Consider the following 14,596-nt stretch of genomic DNA (forward strand, 5'->3'; position numbering starts at 1 on the left):
TATTTGTATCAGTTTCTTCACTTAAAATAAAAATACAGACTGCTCTCAGTAATTCCAGAATCTGTTTCCTCCAAAGCTTCCACTCTTGCTCATTCCATTGGATGGTCTAGATAAATCTGATTTTGTCTTGGTAAAGACAGAGTGGCTTTAGTTTAAGCAGCTGCCCCATCTTATGGGTCGCTGGGCTTAGGGTTTACCAGTTATTGTACTTGGAGAGCTTTCGGATGAGCCCCTGCTGCTCCAGGAGGGTCAGTGTAGCAGTATTCTCGGCCTCGGTTCCATCACAGATGTGGATGCCCTCTGGTTGGCACAGTCGGGCACTGCGCTCCACAAAATCTCGAACCCCAGCAGGCAACTGGGCCAGATCTCCACTGAGTACACGCAGGGTCTGGATGCTACGTCGTGAAGACCAGCCACAGGGGCTCAGCCCATGCCAGCTAAGCCTGCAAGAGAAGAAACAGAGAGGTAATGAACCAGGTGTTTTCATGGAGGATAGGCAAGTCAAGGGGACAGGAAGCTTGGGCAGCTGGGGAGCATGTTAAAGCAGGTCTGGGTTCAGGCCCCATGAAGAGCAGGTTGAAGTAGGCATGTGGGTTGGGTTCAGGCCACATGTATCTTGTGGCCTTTATGAGGCTTAGAGAGGGTGTCTCCTGGTCAGCAAGGGAGGGACAGGTATTGCCAAATGAGCATAAAGGCTGTGTATGTCTAGGCATGCTAATGTTATTGCAGGCTTAGTCCATGCCCATATTTAACTAGGTCTGGTCAATGTTTAGAAATGAATAGGTGCCATATGGCCCAAAAGTCAATAAACTGTGGCAAGGTGACAACTTCATATGTCTGGTGTTTGAAGCTCTCATCCCTGTTCTTCCCATTCTCAAGTCTAGTTTTTATGTTAAAAAGGCAGCTGTTTTTATTTTTTTTCTTCTGGTGTGTATGCTGTAAGATTGTGAAAACCTCAAGCAAAGTCAAAGGACAAATTGTTCTTTGAGATGGTACAGTCCCAGGTTTCTAGATTAAGGCTCTTGCCTGGGGAGTAGGTGATATTGGATGTTGGGGCTCCAGGCATCAGATCTGCTGCTGCCCACCTGGGCCAACAGGATTGCAAAAAAATGTTGCCATTGGGTAGGTCCTTTTGAACTGTGTGGAAGGCTGACTATTAGGGAATGTCACTGACTGGGGTTCATGCCCAGATTCCTAGGAGGGCAGGGTCCCTGTTGTCTTTCCCTCTATCCCCCTGGGAGAGGGAGAAGCAGGGTCCATTCTCATTGGCCTGGGCCCAGGGCAGAGTGAGCCAGAGAGAGCAAAGTTCAGGAGAGAGAAGCTGCCCTCCTCCTGTACCAGGGAGGCATCGTAAATTGCCCCACACACCTAGGACCACATGGCCCTGTCCCTCCCCTGGCTTTCTTTCATGGAGGACACATGCCTACAGAGCTTTGGGTGTTGGTGGTAGGGTGCAACATCAGATTGCAGGAAGCTCAAACTGAGAGGATGTAAACCTAGGGAAGGTAGGAAACTCAGACCAAGGATGTAGAAGATGGAGCCTGGCTGGAGTGGGAGCTGAGGTGGCTTCCACTGGGCAGAGTGGGACAGAAACCCAGTGTGGCCCCAGGGGCAGAGGAGGAGGGCTCCTGGGACTTGGGTCTTTTCCTGCCTCAGAAAGAAGTTTTCCCTGAGCACTAATTTTAAAGGTACAATCTTGGGGGCAGCCTCTCTCCGTGCGGAGCCTGGCTCAGCAACTCTCTGGTGAAGGTTCACCACTCTCCTCCAGTCCCCTAAGTGGGACCTTCTCCTTTTCCTCTGCCCCAGAGACCACCCACAAGGGCTGGCCAAGTGGAGCCAGCAGTGGGAGAAATTTGGGGTCAGCTCAGACTCTGGGACAAAAGCTGGGGAGAAGGTAAGACAGGAAGCTGTGACGAGCAGGAGAGGGAAGACACACAGGCAACTTGGTCCCCTCCTCCACCTTGCTTCCTTCCTTCCCCTGGTCCCAGGTCCCTCTGGCTGTGCCAGACTTCCCGCCAGGTTCCAGTCCGGAGGAGGCCGGGTAATAGATGTTTACATTCTACCTTCTTTAGGGAGCTCCGAGTTCAATCCCCAGGGCTTATGCACCCTTGCCCCCAGGGCCCTACGCTCCTCATTGCAACTGGGGCACAAGAGTTACATCTGGAAAGAAAAGGGGGAGACGGGGCTCAGCGTGGGCGAGCGAGGAGGGGGAAGGAAGTTCTGAGAGTGGCAGATAGAGACGGCGCGGTCACAGACCAGCAGAGCAGGGAGGGGGAGGAGGAGACGGAAACGGAGAGACCCGGAGCTGCTGGGGCCGCCCCAGACCTCCCGCAGGACTCGCGGCCCCAGAGGCTACGAATCGAGAAACATTCGCCCCCGATCCGCTGCCTCCTTGGATGGGAAGCTGGGCGGAGGCGGGCGAGCAGGAGAGCGCAATTGGCAGCCCCGAGGGGGCGAGCGCGGCAGAAGGTGCGGGTCGGCCCCGGGCTGGGGGTCACTCACCGCAGGCCAGAACGGTACACAGCGGCCATGGCACCTGGGTGGGGGCTGCGGGATGGCCACGAGGACGGAACCGAGCCGGGGAGATATGGAAGGCAGGGAAGGAGAGAGTGCAGCAAAACGGTGAAGTCGCGAAGCGAGAGGGAGCTAAAACTGGGCAGGAGGCGCTTAAAAAGGAGGCGGGCAGGCGGACACAGGGGCGGGACTTAGCAGGGCCCGCGCGACCCTCTCTCCTCCTGGCCAGCGGGCCGACTTTCCTAGTCCTGAGGCTCCAGGTCCCCAGCCCGCCAAGCCGCCGCCCCACCCCTCTGCATCCTAGCCCCCAAACTCATCTCTCCTATTGGCAGACTAGGTCTTCTCGAGGCCCCGCCCCCGCTGCGCCTCGCCCACTGCACATGATGTAACTTTGAGGACTCTTGCTCCCGGGAGATAGTGACTGCATACATTAGGTGGCAAACAAGCTTAGGGACGAAGGGCGAGGCCAGGGGGCTGGACGTCTAGAAGCGGGGGTTAGGCGTTACCTTTCCTTTTCTTCCTGGGGCCTGGGCACTCTGAGCCCCAGGCTCTTCTGTTTTCCAGGGCCCCAATGCTAAGGTCCTTCAGCAGTCCCCCAACTCCCAAATCCTTGTTTTTTTCTCCCCCTGATGAAAACTCCCTTCTGCCTTACCATGAAACAGTGGTGTCCCTCCACCCCACAGTCTCTTCTTTGGGCCTCTGCCCTGGTCATTCTCTCCACATTCCCCAGGAGAACTCATTTGCCCTAACCAACCACCACCATAAAGCCCTCAGGTTATAATATCCAGTTCTCTTTTACTTGAGACCACTGGATATTACCCCAAATACCATAGTATCTCAAACTTGACATGTCTATGGAAGGCACCTGCCCAGCATCAACTCCCCATTTCTGGTAATAGCACCCTGATGTTCATTTGGGGAACCACCTCCTCAGTCTGTGTGGTCATGTGGGTCTTCTGGGGGCAGGTTCTCAGGTTGGCCAATTTGTGTGTTTCTTGCTCTGGCCACAGCAGTTGGGAATGTTCAGGGATGGACATGAGGTTCCTCTCTGGGACCTCTTTTTCTGTATATTTTCAAAATGAGCTCTCATCTTGCTGGGGTTGCTGAGCTGGTAGAATATAAGTCTGGAGCTGCTGGGTGTCAGTTTGGCACTGCAAAGCAGGAACCTGCCTGAGATGGAAGCCAGCCGAGATGAAGCAGAGCAGAAGGATAGAGAACAACAGATTAGTGATTTCGGTTTTAGGAGTCAATAAATGTCTTCTCTTGCTCAAGCTGATTTTAAGTGGATTTCTGCCATTTGCAACAGATACAATCTTGATTCTCAGAGTTCTGTGCTGGAACATAGAGACAAGGAGAGCTGGTCTCCAGCCTCGGGCTTCCTGCTGGTCCTCCTCTCTTTCACCCAAGCTAGCATCCTGCAGTCAACTTCATGTGGGACTCTTGCCTCCAGTCCCTACATCCAAACTCTGTCCACACCTATCCTACCTCAAACAGCTGCCTGTTTGGCCACCTTTGGGCCTAAAGGTGTGCACACTGGTGGCAGCCTGGTCAACCTGCCGAAGGTCATCATCTCTTCCATAATCCTGCACCTGCTCTCATGGTTCCCTATCTCAGTGAATGGCCCCACCATCTAGCTAGTTGCCCCAGAGGAACCTGAATTGGTCTAGACTATTCCTTTTTTATCCTCCATAGCCAATCAGACACTAGGACCTTTGGATTTGTATTTTTCAATTATCTCTCAAATCTGTGTCTATTCCCATGACCACTGCCTTAGTTCAGGGCTTATCTCTCACCTGGCTTTCGGTGATAGCTTCCAAGCCACCTCTTGGTCTCCAGCCTCTCCAAATGCCACCCCCTCTCCCTCCTACCAAGCTACCCTCCACATTCTGCACTTAAGTTCATGTTAGGGAGCTAAGAGAGAGGGATAATGTTTATTGTGTAGATACTAGATGCTAGGCTCTGTGCCAGTATATTTACATGCATCATCTCATTCAGTTTCGCAACAATCCTATTTTACAGATGTGGACACTGAAGCTTAGGTTAAGTCATTTGCTCAAAATTACACAGCTGGTCAGCTTGAGAAATGGAATCTGAATCCAAGTCTGACTCTAATTACCAAGTTGGTTTTTTCCCCTGCAGTCCTATATTGTCCCTTTGATTTGTCCTTTAAAAAACTAAGACCATCACTTTCAGGTATAAGGTCCCTTCAAGGCTTCCTATCACATGGCAATTGATGTCCTTTATAATCTGTTTGCTTTTTATTCAACATTATCACTCCATCACCTTATATGCCGCCTCTGCCTACATACCAAGCTCTGCAGTTTCCAGTACACTTCTGTGAATCCTTTCTGCCCTTTGGACTTAAACACCACCTCCTACATGAAGTCAGTTTGCCCCTTAGAATTAACATTTGTCTCATCTTGGTTGGTTCTATACTGTGTACATACCTATGCTTTTGTACTTATCACACTTTATTTAGTTGTTTTTGTGTCTCTATAATGCTCACTAGAGTATTAGCTCCTTGAAAGAAGAATCCAAATTTTAGTCTTGTTTTTATCCTAGCTCCTAGCAGAATCTGGCCTATAATAGGTATTTAATAAATGTTGGTTGAATTAAAGAATGAGCAAGTCCCATGTTTCTGAATTGCTCCCCTGCCCCCATTCCTTCCTTCCTTAACTTTGGGCAGACTGAGCAAAGGGCTCAGTCAGAGGATTTCCTTGCACTGCTGACTCCCCTTCTCTGTCACATACTTTTGTTCAGTTCCCTGGCCCTCCAGGAAGTTTGGCCCACCAGCTGGCTCAATGTCCACGGTGCACCACCAGGGGGCAGGTGTGATCCGCCTTGGTTCTGGTGTGTGTTTGCTCCTTCCCAGGGCCCTGGAGGCAAGAATAGGGGGTGCATAGGGGATAGGGTGGAGTGGGGGTGGGAGTGTGTGTGTGGGTGTGTGGGGGTGTTGGATGACTCACAGACCCCTGTAGTATAGTGGATGATGTGATGCGCTGCCCAGATTCCCGCTTCGGGACATGGTGCTCATTGTCTTAGCCACTGACTTTTGGCTGCTGATGGCTCACAGATTAATGCTGGCTTCCCTGAGAACTACCTGTGGCTGAAGTGCACTGCCTCACCAAATGCAATGCCCCTTTCCTGGGATAGGACCGGTTGATGTAGGGGTACAAAGGCCTAGCCTCGTGGCCTCATTTTGAAACAACTTTGAAGGTCCATCCCAGCGCCAGAGCTCCTATGGGATCAGCTGAAGCCTCTTCTGTTGCAACTGCAACGCATTTCGACTTTTCCCTCTGCCGTTCTGCTTCTCTGACGCCCTTTGAAATTCTTCCCCAATAAACCACCTATACACAAGTTTCCATCTCTGAAACTTGTTTTCAGTTTAAGATAACCCCCAAACTCAACTTGGATACTGCGCTAGTCTCCTTATCTGACTCTGATTCTGTTTTTGCCCTCCACACTAAATCCAAAGTGATCTTTGCAAATACAATCTGATCACATCACATCCCTGCTGGAAATCCTTCAGTAGCTTCTCACTGCTCTTAGAATAAAGCCCACACCCTAAACTTGGCCTACAAGGCTCTGCATGATATGGATTCTGCGGACTTCTCCACTCTCACCTATCACCATTCTTCCCACCTTTCCTGGTGTCTACTCTTAGGCTCCATTGATCTTTTTTCAGTTTCGTGAACATGTCCACCACTTTCCTGCCCAGAGCCTTTGCATATATTGTTCCTGTAGCTTGCAATCCCGGCCGTGACACCTCCAGGCATGGTCACTTCTTACTCGCCTGACCTGTCTCAGTTTAATGTGACTTCCTTAGGCAGGCTGTCCCCACCATGCCACCCCCACACATCCCCCACATTAGATTAGGTCTTCATGAAATAAAATCTCATAGCACCCCACCTTTCTCTTTCATAGCAATCATCTGTTACAATGGTTTGTTTTCAGGTAGGCCCATTCCTAACATATGTAGGGCCTATGGCAAGAGTACAGATAGAGGCTCACAAACCTTGTGTTTAAATATTTAAAATGTGTAACTCAAGCTAACAAACTTAAATATGTTCTATTCTTATACCTTGATAAATATATACATAATGGTCAAGAATTTGGTTCAAATTTGGGCTCAGATTTGGATTTTGCTTGGAATCCTCAGGATTCCACAGAAGAATGTGGTGATGTGAGGAGAGGCAGCTTTCTGCCACTGGCCCTTGGGCCTGCTTCTTTTTCCATCCCGATACCATCTTGTACTCCAAGGGGCCGCATGTGCATTCATATGGACCTCTCTATCTACACATCCCAATTCTGCCCACAGCCTCCTGCAAACAGCTACCCCTTGGCCACCATTGGGTGTAGGGATGTGTGCATGGGTCATGTGATCTATCCTTGGGAGGGCAAACCCAGGGAAGAGGTCCATGTAGGCCCAAGAAGTGGTCTTGGAGTTCTTTGGGCAGGGAATTCCTAAGTATCTGGAGTATGATCCAGAAAGTGATTGGAGGTGTGGGCAGAGGAGGCCTGGACTCCTCACTCCACGGGACAGAGCAAGAAGAGGGCCAGAGTGGAGCTTTTCAAAGCATAGGGCCCAGACCAGGGGCCACCAATTCACTGATGTTTCTATTTCATCAGTCTATAAGGTCCACAAAGACAGGGCTGGTATCACTCTGATTTACTGAGGTGTCCCTAATGCCTAGCACAGTGCCTGGGGCAGAGTAGATGTTTAATAAGTATTCATCAAATGAATGTACGAGGTAGACCAGGAAGAGGTTTGAAGATTTGGATCCATTATTGATGATCTAGATACCAAAATCCAGAACTAGGAATGAAAGCGAATCTTAGAGGGCTCCAAAAATGGATGCAGCAAAGAGAAGAGAATGACAGCGTCCTGGATTACTGACTCTATCTCCTCTCCTCTCCTTCCTCTTTGCTCCCTACTCTACCACTCCAGGCCCTTTGCCTACTTGGCCTTCTTTCTCCATGGTCCAGCATCGCTCTGTCCATATCTTTCTACCTTTTTATCCTTTGGCCACTGCTCTTTCTCTGTGACCTGACCATCTATCTGTCTATTCCTCTGTATTTGTTTTCAATTCTTGGTACTCAATCTTACTTTCCTTTTTTTTTTTAAATTTCTTTTTTTATAAATTTCTTCTACCACTTTTGCTCTTCTAGTCCTTTGCTCCTATCACCTCTCTTGTTACTCTTACTCCATTTTTAGTTCCCTCCCAGAGCCTTCCTCTCTATTTTAGTTCCCCGTGGGACCTTTGGCCAACTCTTTCCCAGACGTCCCTCATTTCCTTAAGTCCAAATCCCGGGGAGCCCCTGCCCTGTATTCCAGGTCTGTACCTACTGCCTCCTTAGCTAAGTCTTTCTGCTTCCCTTCCCCTGTTCTGTCATTCCTACAGTCTACCTGGCTTCATCTTTTTCATCCCCTTTTCTCTGTCCCCAGGTGTCCTTGAGCCAGTCAGTCTCAGCATTCATCCCCTCCCTCCCCACAGAAGACCCATTAACCATCATTGGGTCCCCGGTGGCCGTTGGCAGTCTCTCCTCTCTGTGCCGTTCGTCCTTTCCCTTGGCCCAGACCTCAGTCCCCAGACTCCTTTCCCTCCCTGATCAGTGGCCCCTGGTCTGAGCCCCTAGTGGCTCAACTTGCCTGAGCTTGTTTAGTCTGACTCCTTTAGCCAGTTAGCAGCTTAGCCCTCCCACCTCTCTTTTGAGTCCTTCAGTAAACAAGAGGATCAGTGCAGACCTGACAGCTGCTGGGGTGGGGAGTGTGTGGGAGGTGGGGGTGGGGGGCGCAACTGTCTGGCCAGGGACCAGGCATGAAAAAAGGGCTGTGTTCAACACTTCCGATTCCTTATTCAACTAGGGAAATTCTGGGGTCTCTTTCCTGGCTATCTGCCATATAGCTACATTCCACAGGCATGTGTGTGGGGTTCCCTGTCTACATTATCCTCATTCCCATTTCGTGGCTTTGTTTCCAGGCCTTGGGCTTCTTGGTTCTACAAAAACAGCACTAGATCAAGGCAATTACACTGAGAAACACTTCTTGAATAATGATAATGGTCTCTGCTCCACAAAATGGAGGTTAGGTTCAGGAAGAGAGAGATGTTATCTGATCTAGGTCTTCTAATATGTATGTAGAGAACATGGCAGGAGATACCATACACAAACACACACCAAGGGAAGCTGAGTTGACTGTAGGCATTCTGTAGACCAGTGGTTTATCAAAATTGCCTTGGAGGGCTTATTAAAACACAGATTCCCGCCACCCAGACCGCCACCTCCACCCCTACCCACTCCCATCCCTGGAGTTTCTGATTCAATAGATTTGAGGTGAGTCCACAGAATTTGCATTTCTAACAAGTTCCCAGGTGATGCTGCTGGTCTGGGGACCACAGTTTGAGAACCACTGTCTTAGATTATATGACTCCCACTTTTTTCACCCAACACCTAAGGCTGGGACCAGGTTAATTTTTATAACTGACGATCCTTGGGGTTGATGAACACCTAGGTTTCTCTCTGGGTTGGGAAAGAGGACCTATTAACCCCATGGGAGGCCTTGGGTGTCCTCAGAAGGTAGAGAAGAGCCTTTAATTCTTGGGAGTTCTATTCTCGTACAGACTCTATTTAAACAGCTTCAGACAGGTTTAAACATCTTCTTGGCTAATTCCTAGTGTCCCTGTTCCAACTTCTACTTGGGGATGATAGCTCTAAGAGGTGTTAGGGGATTAGGCTGAAAATGTAGGTCACCCCTCAGCCATCTGGGAATCAAAAGAGTGAGAGAGGAAGAGAGAGGGAGAGAGACACACATAGGGAAAAGATGAGAGAAAGCAGAGGGCACATGAGGGCAGTTTCAAAAGTCTCTGATGGATTGATGGTGATTAGATTTCAGTGTCCCATGGTGTCCTGGAAGGAAGAAGCAGAATTTCTCATTTTCCCTTCTCTAGCTCCTCCTAAGCTGGGCTGTCTGCCCTTGGGGAGGGTGGCTTCTCTCTGATGTGATAGCTATGAGGGTCATGAGGCTAGATATAGGGGGAGTGAGACAGGGGCAGACATGTGAGGATTCCTGAAAATAGGAGACACTCAACAAGTGAGAGTGAGTTTGGGAGAGCTTGTACTTCCCCAAAAGACAGAATTGCAGGGCCTTAGAGGGTGAGGGTGCTGGGAGTTTGTTTGGCTCTCTTTTCCAGTCCCATACTTTCAGTCACCGAGGGCTGAGTGTTGTGTTCACACAAGGGTGGTGGTCTGTACTGGGGAGCTGAGCACGTGAGTCAGACCATCGGTGAGGAGCTTTGTTAGGGAAAATGCCCCTTTTCCTTCTTTGAAAACAGGCATAGGTGTCCTTACCTCTTGTTTACCCCAACCCCCAAGCCAATGAGATAGGCAAATGATCCCCTTACCTCATTGGTTGGAGGCCTAAGGACCACAGATGACCTCAGAGAGCTAGCCCTTTAAGAGTGCCCTGTGGGCTCTGTGTCTATAGCACGGGGGCACCAAGCCCTGTTCAATGGGGCTTCCAGTCTCTGGGGAAGCCGTACCTGCCTGGCTCTGACACTGACACTGACAACAACATCTCTGCCAAGCCTTAAGTGAGTATGTCCCAGGCCTACCTGAGTGCCAAGCCTCTAACCTAAAGCCCCCTTCTCCAACACCTACCATCTACTTTCTGTTGTCTGTTTTCAGAAATCTTCACACTTCTGTTGTCTGCCCCACTCCCACCCTGACTGGTTTTATGTCCCTCATTGCTATCACATCAGAAAGATAAACAAGCCTCTTCACTTATCTCTTCATCCAATTCTCTCTGGACACCTCTCTCAGTGTCTCACCATCTTCTCCCTGCCAAAGACTAATTCCTTCAATCTGTGTCTTTGTTCCCATCCCCTCTGTCCTCTCAAAGGTGAGGGGCTCAATAGGTAGGGCAATAAACTTTCTCTGGGACAGAAAGAGAGAGATGCTTTGTCCTTCCTCCCAAATCTCTGGGCAGAGCCTGGGGGTTTGAGATGTGGTTGGAAAGAGGGCTACTTAGGCTTGGGGCATCAAGATGGAGCCAAACTCTAAGCTCTGGGAATGAGGATTCCGTGCTTTGACTCTTCAGGGGTTGGGGGTACTGCTGCTGGAACTGGGAGCTGAGCTAGGGCTTGGGACTTCCAGGCTTGGAAGACTCCCCAAGGTCATCTAGCCAGAGGTTGCTCAGGTGAGCACATGCTCCATGGTTGATAACAGGGAGGAGAGTTCCTTGGTGACATAAGTTTGGGACACTCTGTGTTGAGCTGAACAGATGGTTTACTGAAGGACTTCTCAGATTGATATGCTGCTGTACTTTGTGAATGTGCAAAAGGTGGGGATGGCAGGCAGCATTTCTCAAAGTTATCTGAGCACAGACCTCTTCTTGGGTATTTCTCAGCCTTAGTGTTTCACAGAACACTCTTTGGGAAATGTTCAAGTCTAACTGCTTTCATTGAACAGAAGGGGAAACTGGGGTGTGAAAGGGGAAGGTGATCTGGTCAAGGGGGTTTTGAATAGAAGGAAGAAAAGCAATCTTGGTTGGTTCCCCCTGGAGAGATTGGCCTTGGGGAAAGATGGTCACTACTCAGTCTTGATCTTTATAGAACTGATTCTAGGACCTTTCTTTTTTCCTTGGAAAGTCTCTCAGTCTCATAAGAGGGATTCGTTGATTCATAAATCAATAGAACAGATGTGCATGAAGAGTCTTCTATGTACAAGGCATTGGCCTGGATGCTCTGAGGGAGGTATAATAGCACGTACATTATCCTTATGTATTAAAATTCACAGCATACGTGCCTTCCCATTGTCCTAAAATATACACATATTCTGTCACAGTTAATTAAGCAAAAGTTTTTAATTGCTTGGAAATGGAATGATGCCTCTTGAGATGACAGAGCAGCTCAGCATGTCCCAGCACTAGAGTTGGAGCACTGCCATATTCCTCTTGTTTTTCAGAGATCTCAACGGCACCAGTGGGGCCAGAGGCTGTGCTAGCCTCTTCCTCCATTAGGCCTTTAAGCTGCTTGCCCCTGCTCAGGAGCCCCCACCACCTGAAAAGTTGGCCCCTATCCCAGAGGTGACTATGCAGGGAGCAGGGCTGCACCATCACCCCAGCTTTCCAGAATTCGGTCTCCTTGGGCTTTGGGGGAGCAGGTTTTGGTGAAGGAGGCTGGCAGGCAGCCTTTAGGTGCTCCAAACAGCTCCTCTTTTTTGCAGGTGTGCCCCTCTCAATCCAGCCCCAGAATGGCGCTGCCTCCTAGCCCCCTGGCCATGGACTATGTCAATGACTTTGACTTGATGAAGTTTGAGGTAAAGCGAGAACCTTCTGAGGGGCGATCTGGCCCCTCCACAGCCTCACTGGGCTCCACACCCTACAGCTCAGTGCCTCCTTCACCCACTTTCAGTGAGCCAGGCATGGTGGGGGCCACTGAGGGGCCCCGCCCAGGCCTGGAAGACCTGTATTGGCTGGCTACCCTGCAGCAGCAGCTGGGAGCTGGGGAGACGCTGGGGCTGAGTCCCGAGGAGGCCGTGGAGCTGCTACAGGGTCAGGGCCCAGTCTCTGTTGAGGGGCCCCATAGCTACTATCCAGGGAACCCAGAGGACACAGGAACCCAGCATGCCCAGGTGAGTGATTAGTGAGCTGGTCTGAGGGGAGGCAGAGTGAGGGAGGAAGGAGAGTTCCTGAACTGGGAAAGAGACAGAGGGCCTGAGAAGGGAAGAAAGGCCCTTGAAAGAAATCAGATCGAGGAAACTACGTTCTGCTCCCTCCCTTTTTTTTTTCAAAACGAAGAAAAATGAATAGGCTGAACCAGGAGGGAGAGGCAGAAAGTAAGGTTAGAAGAGGACAGAAAGGGGAGAGCTGAAAATTAAAGGGCATTGCAGAGCAGGCGATTACGGAAGATACATATACACCGTTCGTGGGAACCAAGGAAAGGGTTGTGCGTGGAATGCGGCAGAGTTAAGACTATGGGAACGGGAATGAGGTTGGCCTTTTCAAGATTTCGTGCTTCCCCAGCCTCCAACCTTCTCGGACAGGATTGGGACTCATCCTATTAATTATAGACACAGATGGGGCTATTGAGGGCATTATGATGTAATCCAAATCCTTTGAGGGTCACAGGGTTGGGGCCTTCAGCACTGGGGAGCTAGGTGTGTTGGAGGGGCGGGGTGTAACTGGGTGCGAGTCGACTGGACACACGAGTAAGCCTGGAGCCGGATGGATGCTAAGGACCTCTCAGGGGTGGTGCGGGGTTCAGGAGCTCGATTGTCTTGACTGACAGTGGGAGGCGCGGCCTGCAGCGCGGTACAGGCCCAAAAGGGCACGAGTCCCTTAGCAAGGAAGAACCCATTGGGCCCAGGAACATTGGTACCTGCGGCGGGGTCTGGATTACGAGATAGATTCAGTGGAAGGACGGGCATTCAGGTAAAGGCGGGAGCAGGGGGCGGGGCCTTCTGGGGGCGGGGCCAGTCTGACTTCCCGACCTGAGTGCGGAGCCCTGCGGGGTCCCGCGCCGACTCGGTCTCTGCCGGTTTCCTCTGCAGCTAGCCGAGCGGTTTTCTGACGCGGCGCTGGTGTCGATGTCTGTGCGGGAGCTAAACCGACAGCTGCGGGGCTGCGGGCGCGACGAGGCACTGCGGCTGAAGCAGAGGCGCCGCACGCTGAAGAACCGCGGGTACGCGCAGGCCTGTCGCTCCAAGCGGCTGCAGCAACGGCGTGGGCTGGAGGCCGAACGCGCCCGCCTGGCAGCCCAGCTGGACGCGCTGCGGGCGGAGGTGACCCGCCTGGCCAGGGAGCGCGACCTCTACAAGGCTCGCTGTGACCGGCTGGCCTCCAGCGGCCCCGAGTCCGGGGACCACGCCCACTTCTTCCTCTGACCTGCTGGGGGCCGCGGAGTGGTGGACTAAGTGGGTGGGGGGCACCACCCAGGAAGCGGCTGTACCATTCACTAGATGTTTACTGAGCGCCTTCTGGTGCCAGACACTCCGTTGTACGATCACACCAATATTCGCAAACTTCCTGGACCCTTAAGGCATGCTCTGAGGTTAAATGCTGGTCATTTTCTGAGAGAGGGGTCCTCCTCCCCTCATGCAGGCCGTGCTCAGGAACCCCCCACTTTCTGCCCCACCCCACATGACCAGGAAACTGAGATCTACAGGAGCCAGTGTCAGGCAGTGTGTGTGTGTGTGTGTGTGTGTGTGTGTGTGTGTGTGTGTGTGTCGGAGGTGGGGTCGGGGCGTGGATAATGGCTGTCCATGACACAGTAAATGGGAGGTGTGGGAGTGACGCAGCTCCCCTTCAGTTTAGATTTTAATTTAAGGTTTTCAACCTGTAGTGCATTGGGCGGTAATTAGCGATCATTGCTGTATTTTTGTTTTGCAGCTGGTAACATCCCCATTCAGGACCACTGCGTTTTCAATTTTTCGATTTCCAGTAGCAAGACAGACTAGGAACTCTATCCAATAGGCTTTCTTCCTACCTAACCCAGTGGCCTCCAGGGCCCAGAGAAGCCAAGGCAGGAGGAGCTCTGGGGTGGTTGGTGTGAGAGACTCCCGGACAGGAGTCTGGAGACCTGGGTGCTAGTCCCAGCTCTGCCACAGGATACCTCTGCACCTTGAACAAATCACTTGCTCCCTGGATCTCAGTTACCTCATCTAATCTTCATTTGGATTGGATGACTTCTGACACCTTTCCAGTTATGGCATTTCCTTAATGTGGTAGTCCAGTGATCTCCCCAAGACAATCTCACCAAAGGGACTTTCTGTCCTGCTCCACATTCCTGGCTACAGCCTACGCGGTGGATGAGCCCATGCACTGGTCATCTGCTGCTCCCTCCAGGCTGCCTTGACCTACAGACCTGCATAAGGTGCCCCTGCTACCTCCTGCCTCTCTGAGGGCTGAAGTGAGACTTTCCCCAGCATGTAAAATAGCTGACAGAATGCAGCTTTTCTGAATTAAACTTGAAGTCCAGGCAAAACTTCATGCTATTGGCTAAATGCTCTTGCAATTTAAGAAGTGTTCATTCTTTATCCTTGTTCCAGGCGTGTGTGTGTGTGTGTGTGTGTGTGTGTGTGTGTG

General features: G+C 51.0%; 2 protein-coding genes across 4 annotated transcripts in view; one reads left to right on the forward strand and one right to left on the reverse strand.

Annotated features, from left to right (window-relative positions):
• Positions 1–2,744, reverse strand: part of PCK2 (phosphoenolpyruvate carboxykinase 2, mitochondrial) — a 13,255-nt gene extending 10,511 nt beyond the window's left edge. The window contains exons 1-2 of the mRNA XM_019663096.1: positions 2,503–2,744; positions 198–443 (exon numbers count right to left, since the gene is read on the reverse strand). Of these exons, the coding sequence (XP_019518641.1) occupies positions 198–443; positions 2,503–2,531 (275 nt within the window). The 5' untranslated portion in view covers positions 2,532–2,744. The remainder of the gene's footprint in view (positions 1–197; positions 444–2,502) is intronic.
• A 6,364-nt stretch (positions 2,745–9,108) lies between these two features.
• Positions 9,109–14,552, forward strand: NRL (neural retina leucine zipper). Of its 3 annotated transcripts, XM_019663115.1 has the most exons (4): positions 9,201–10,103; positions 11,476–11,596; positions 11,737–12,144; positions 13,063–14,552. In XM_019663115.1, the coding sequence occupies exons 3-4, from the start codon at positions 11,764–11,766 to the stop codon at positions 13,393–13,395; spliced, it is 714 nt and encodes a 237-aa protein (XP_019518660.1). In that variant the 5' UTR covers positions 9,201–10,103; positions 11,476–11,596; positions 11,737–11,763; the 3' UTR covers positions 13,396–14,552. The 3 variants fall into 3 exon arrangements, with proteins under 3 accessions (XP_019518661.1, XP_019518660.1, XP_019518658.1); XM_019663116.1 differs by lacking the exon at positions 11,476–11,596 and having other exon boundaries at positions 9,109–10,103; positions 11,737–11,829; positions 13,063–14,544; XM_019663113.1 differs by lacking the exon at positions 11,476–11,596 and having other exon boundaries at positions 9,217–10,103; positions 13,063–14,549.
• Positions 14,553–14,596: the final 44 nt, after the last annotated feature.

This window comes from Hipposideros armiger, unplaced genomic scaffold (assembly GCF_001890085.2).
Source record: "Hipposideros armiger isolate ML-2016 unplaced genomic scaffold, ASM189008v1 scaffold_385, whole genome shotgun sequence".
In the NCBI taxonomy this organism is placed as follows: domain Eukaryota; kingdom Metazoa; phylum Chordata; class Mammalia; order Chiroptera; family Hipposideridae; genus Hipposideros; species Hipposideros armiger.

Excerpts from the sequence above, each read along its gene's own strand:
- NRL (XM_019663115.1), top strand. The coding sequence starts at position 11,764 with ATGGCGCTGCCTCCTAGCCCCCTGGCCATGGACTATGTCAATGACTTT. Across the intron at positions 12,145-13,062 it reads CAGGAACCCAGCATGCCCAG|CTAGCCGAGCGGTTTTCTGA; the intron begins GTGAGTGATTAG and ends TTTCCTCTGCAG.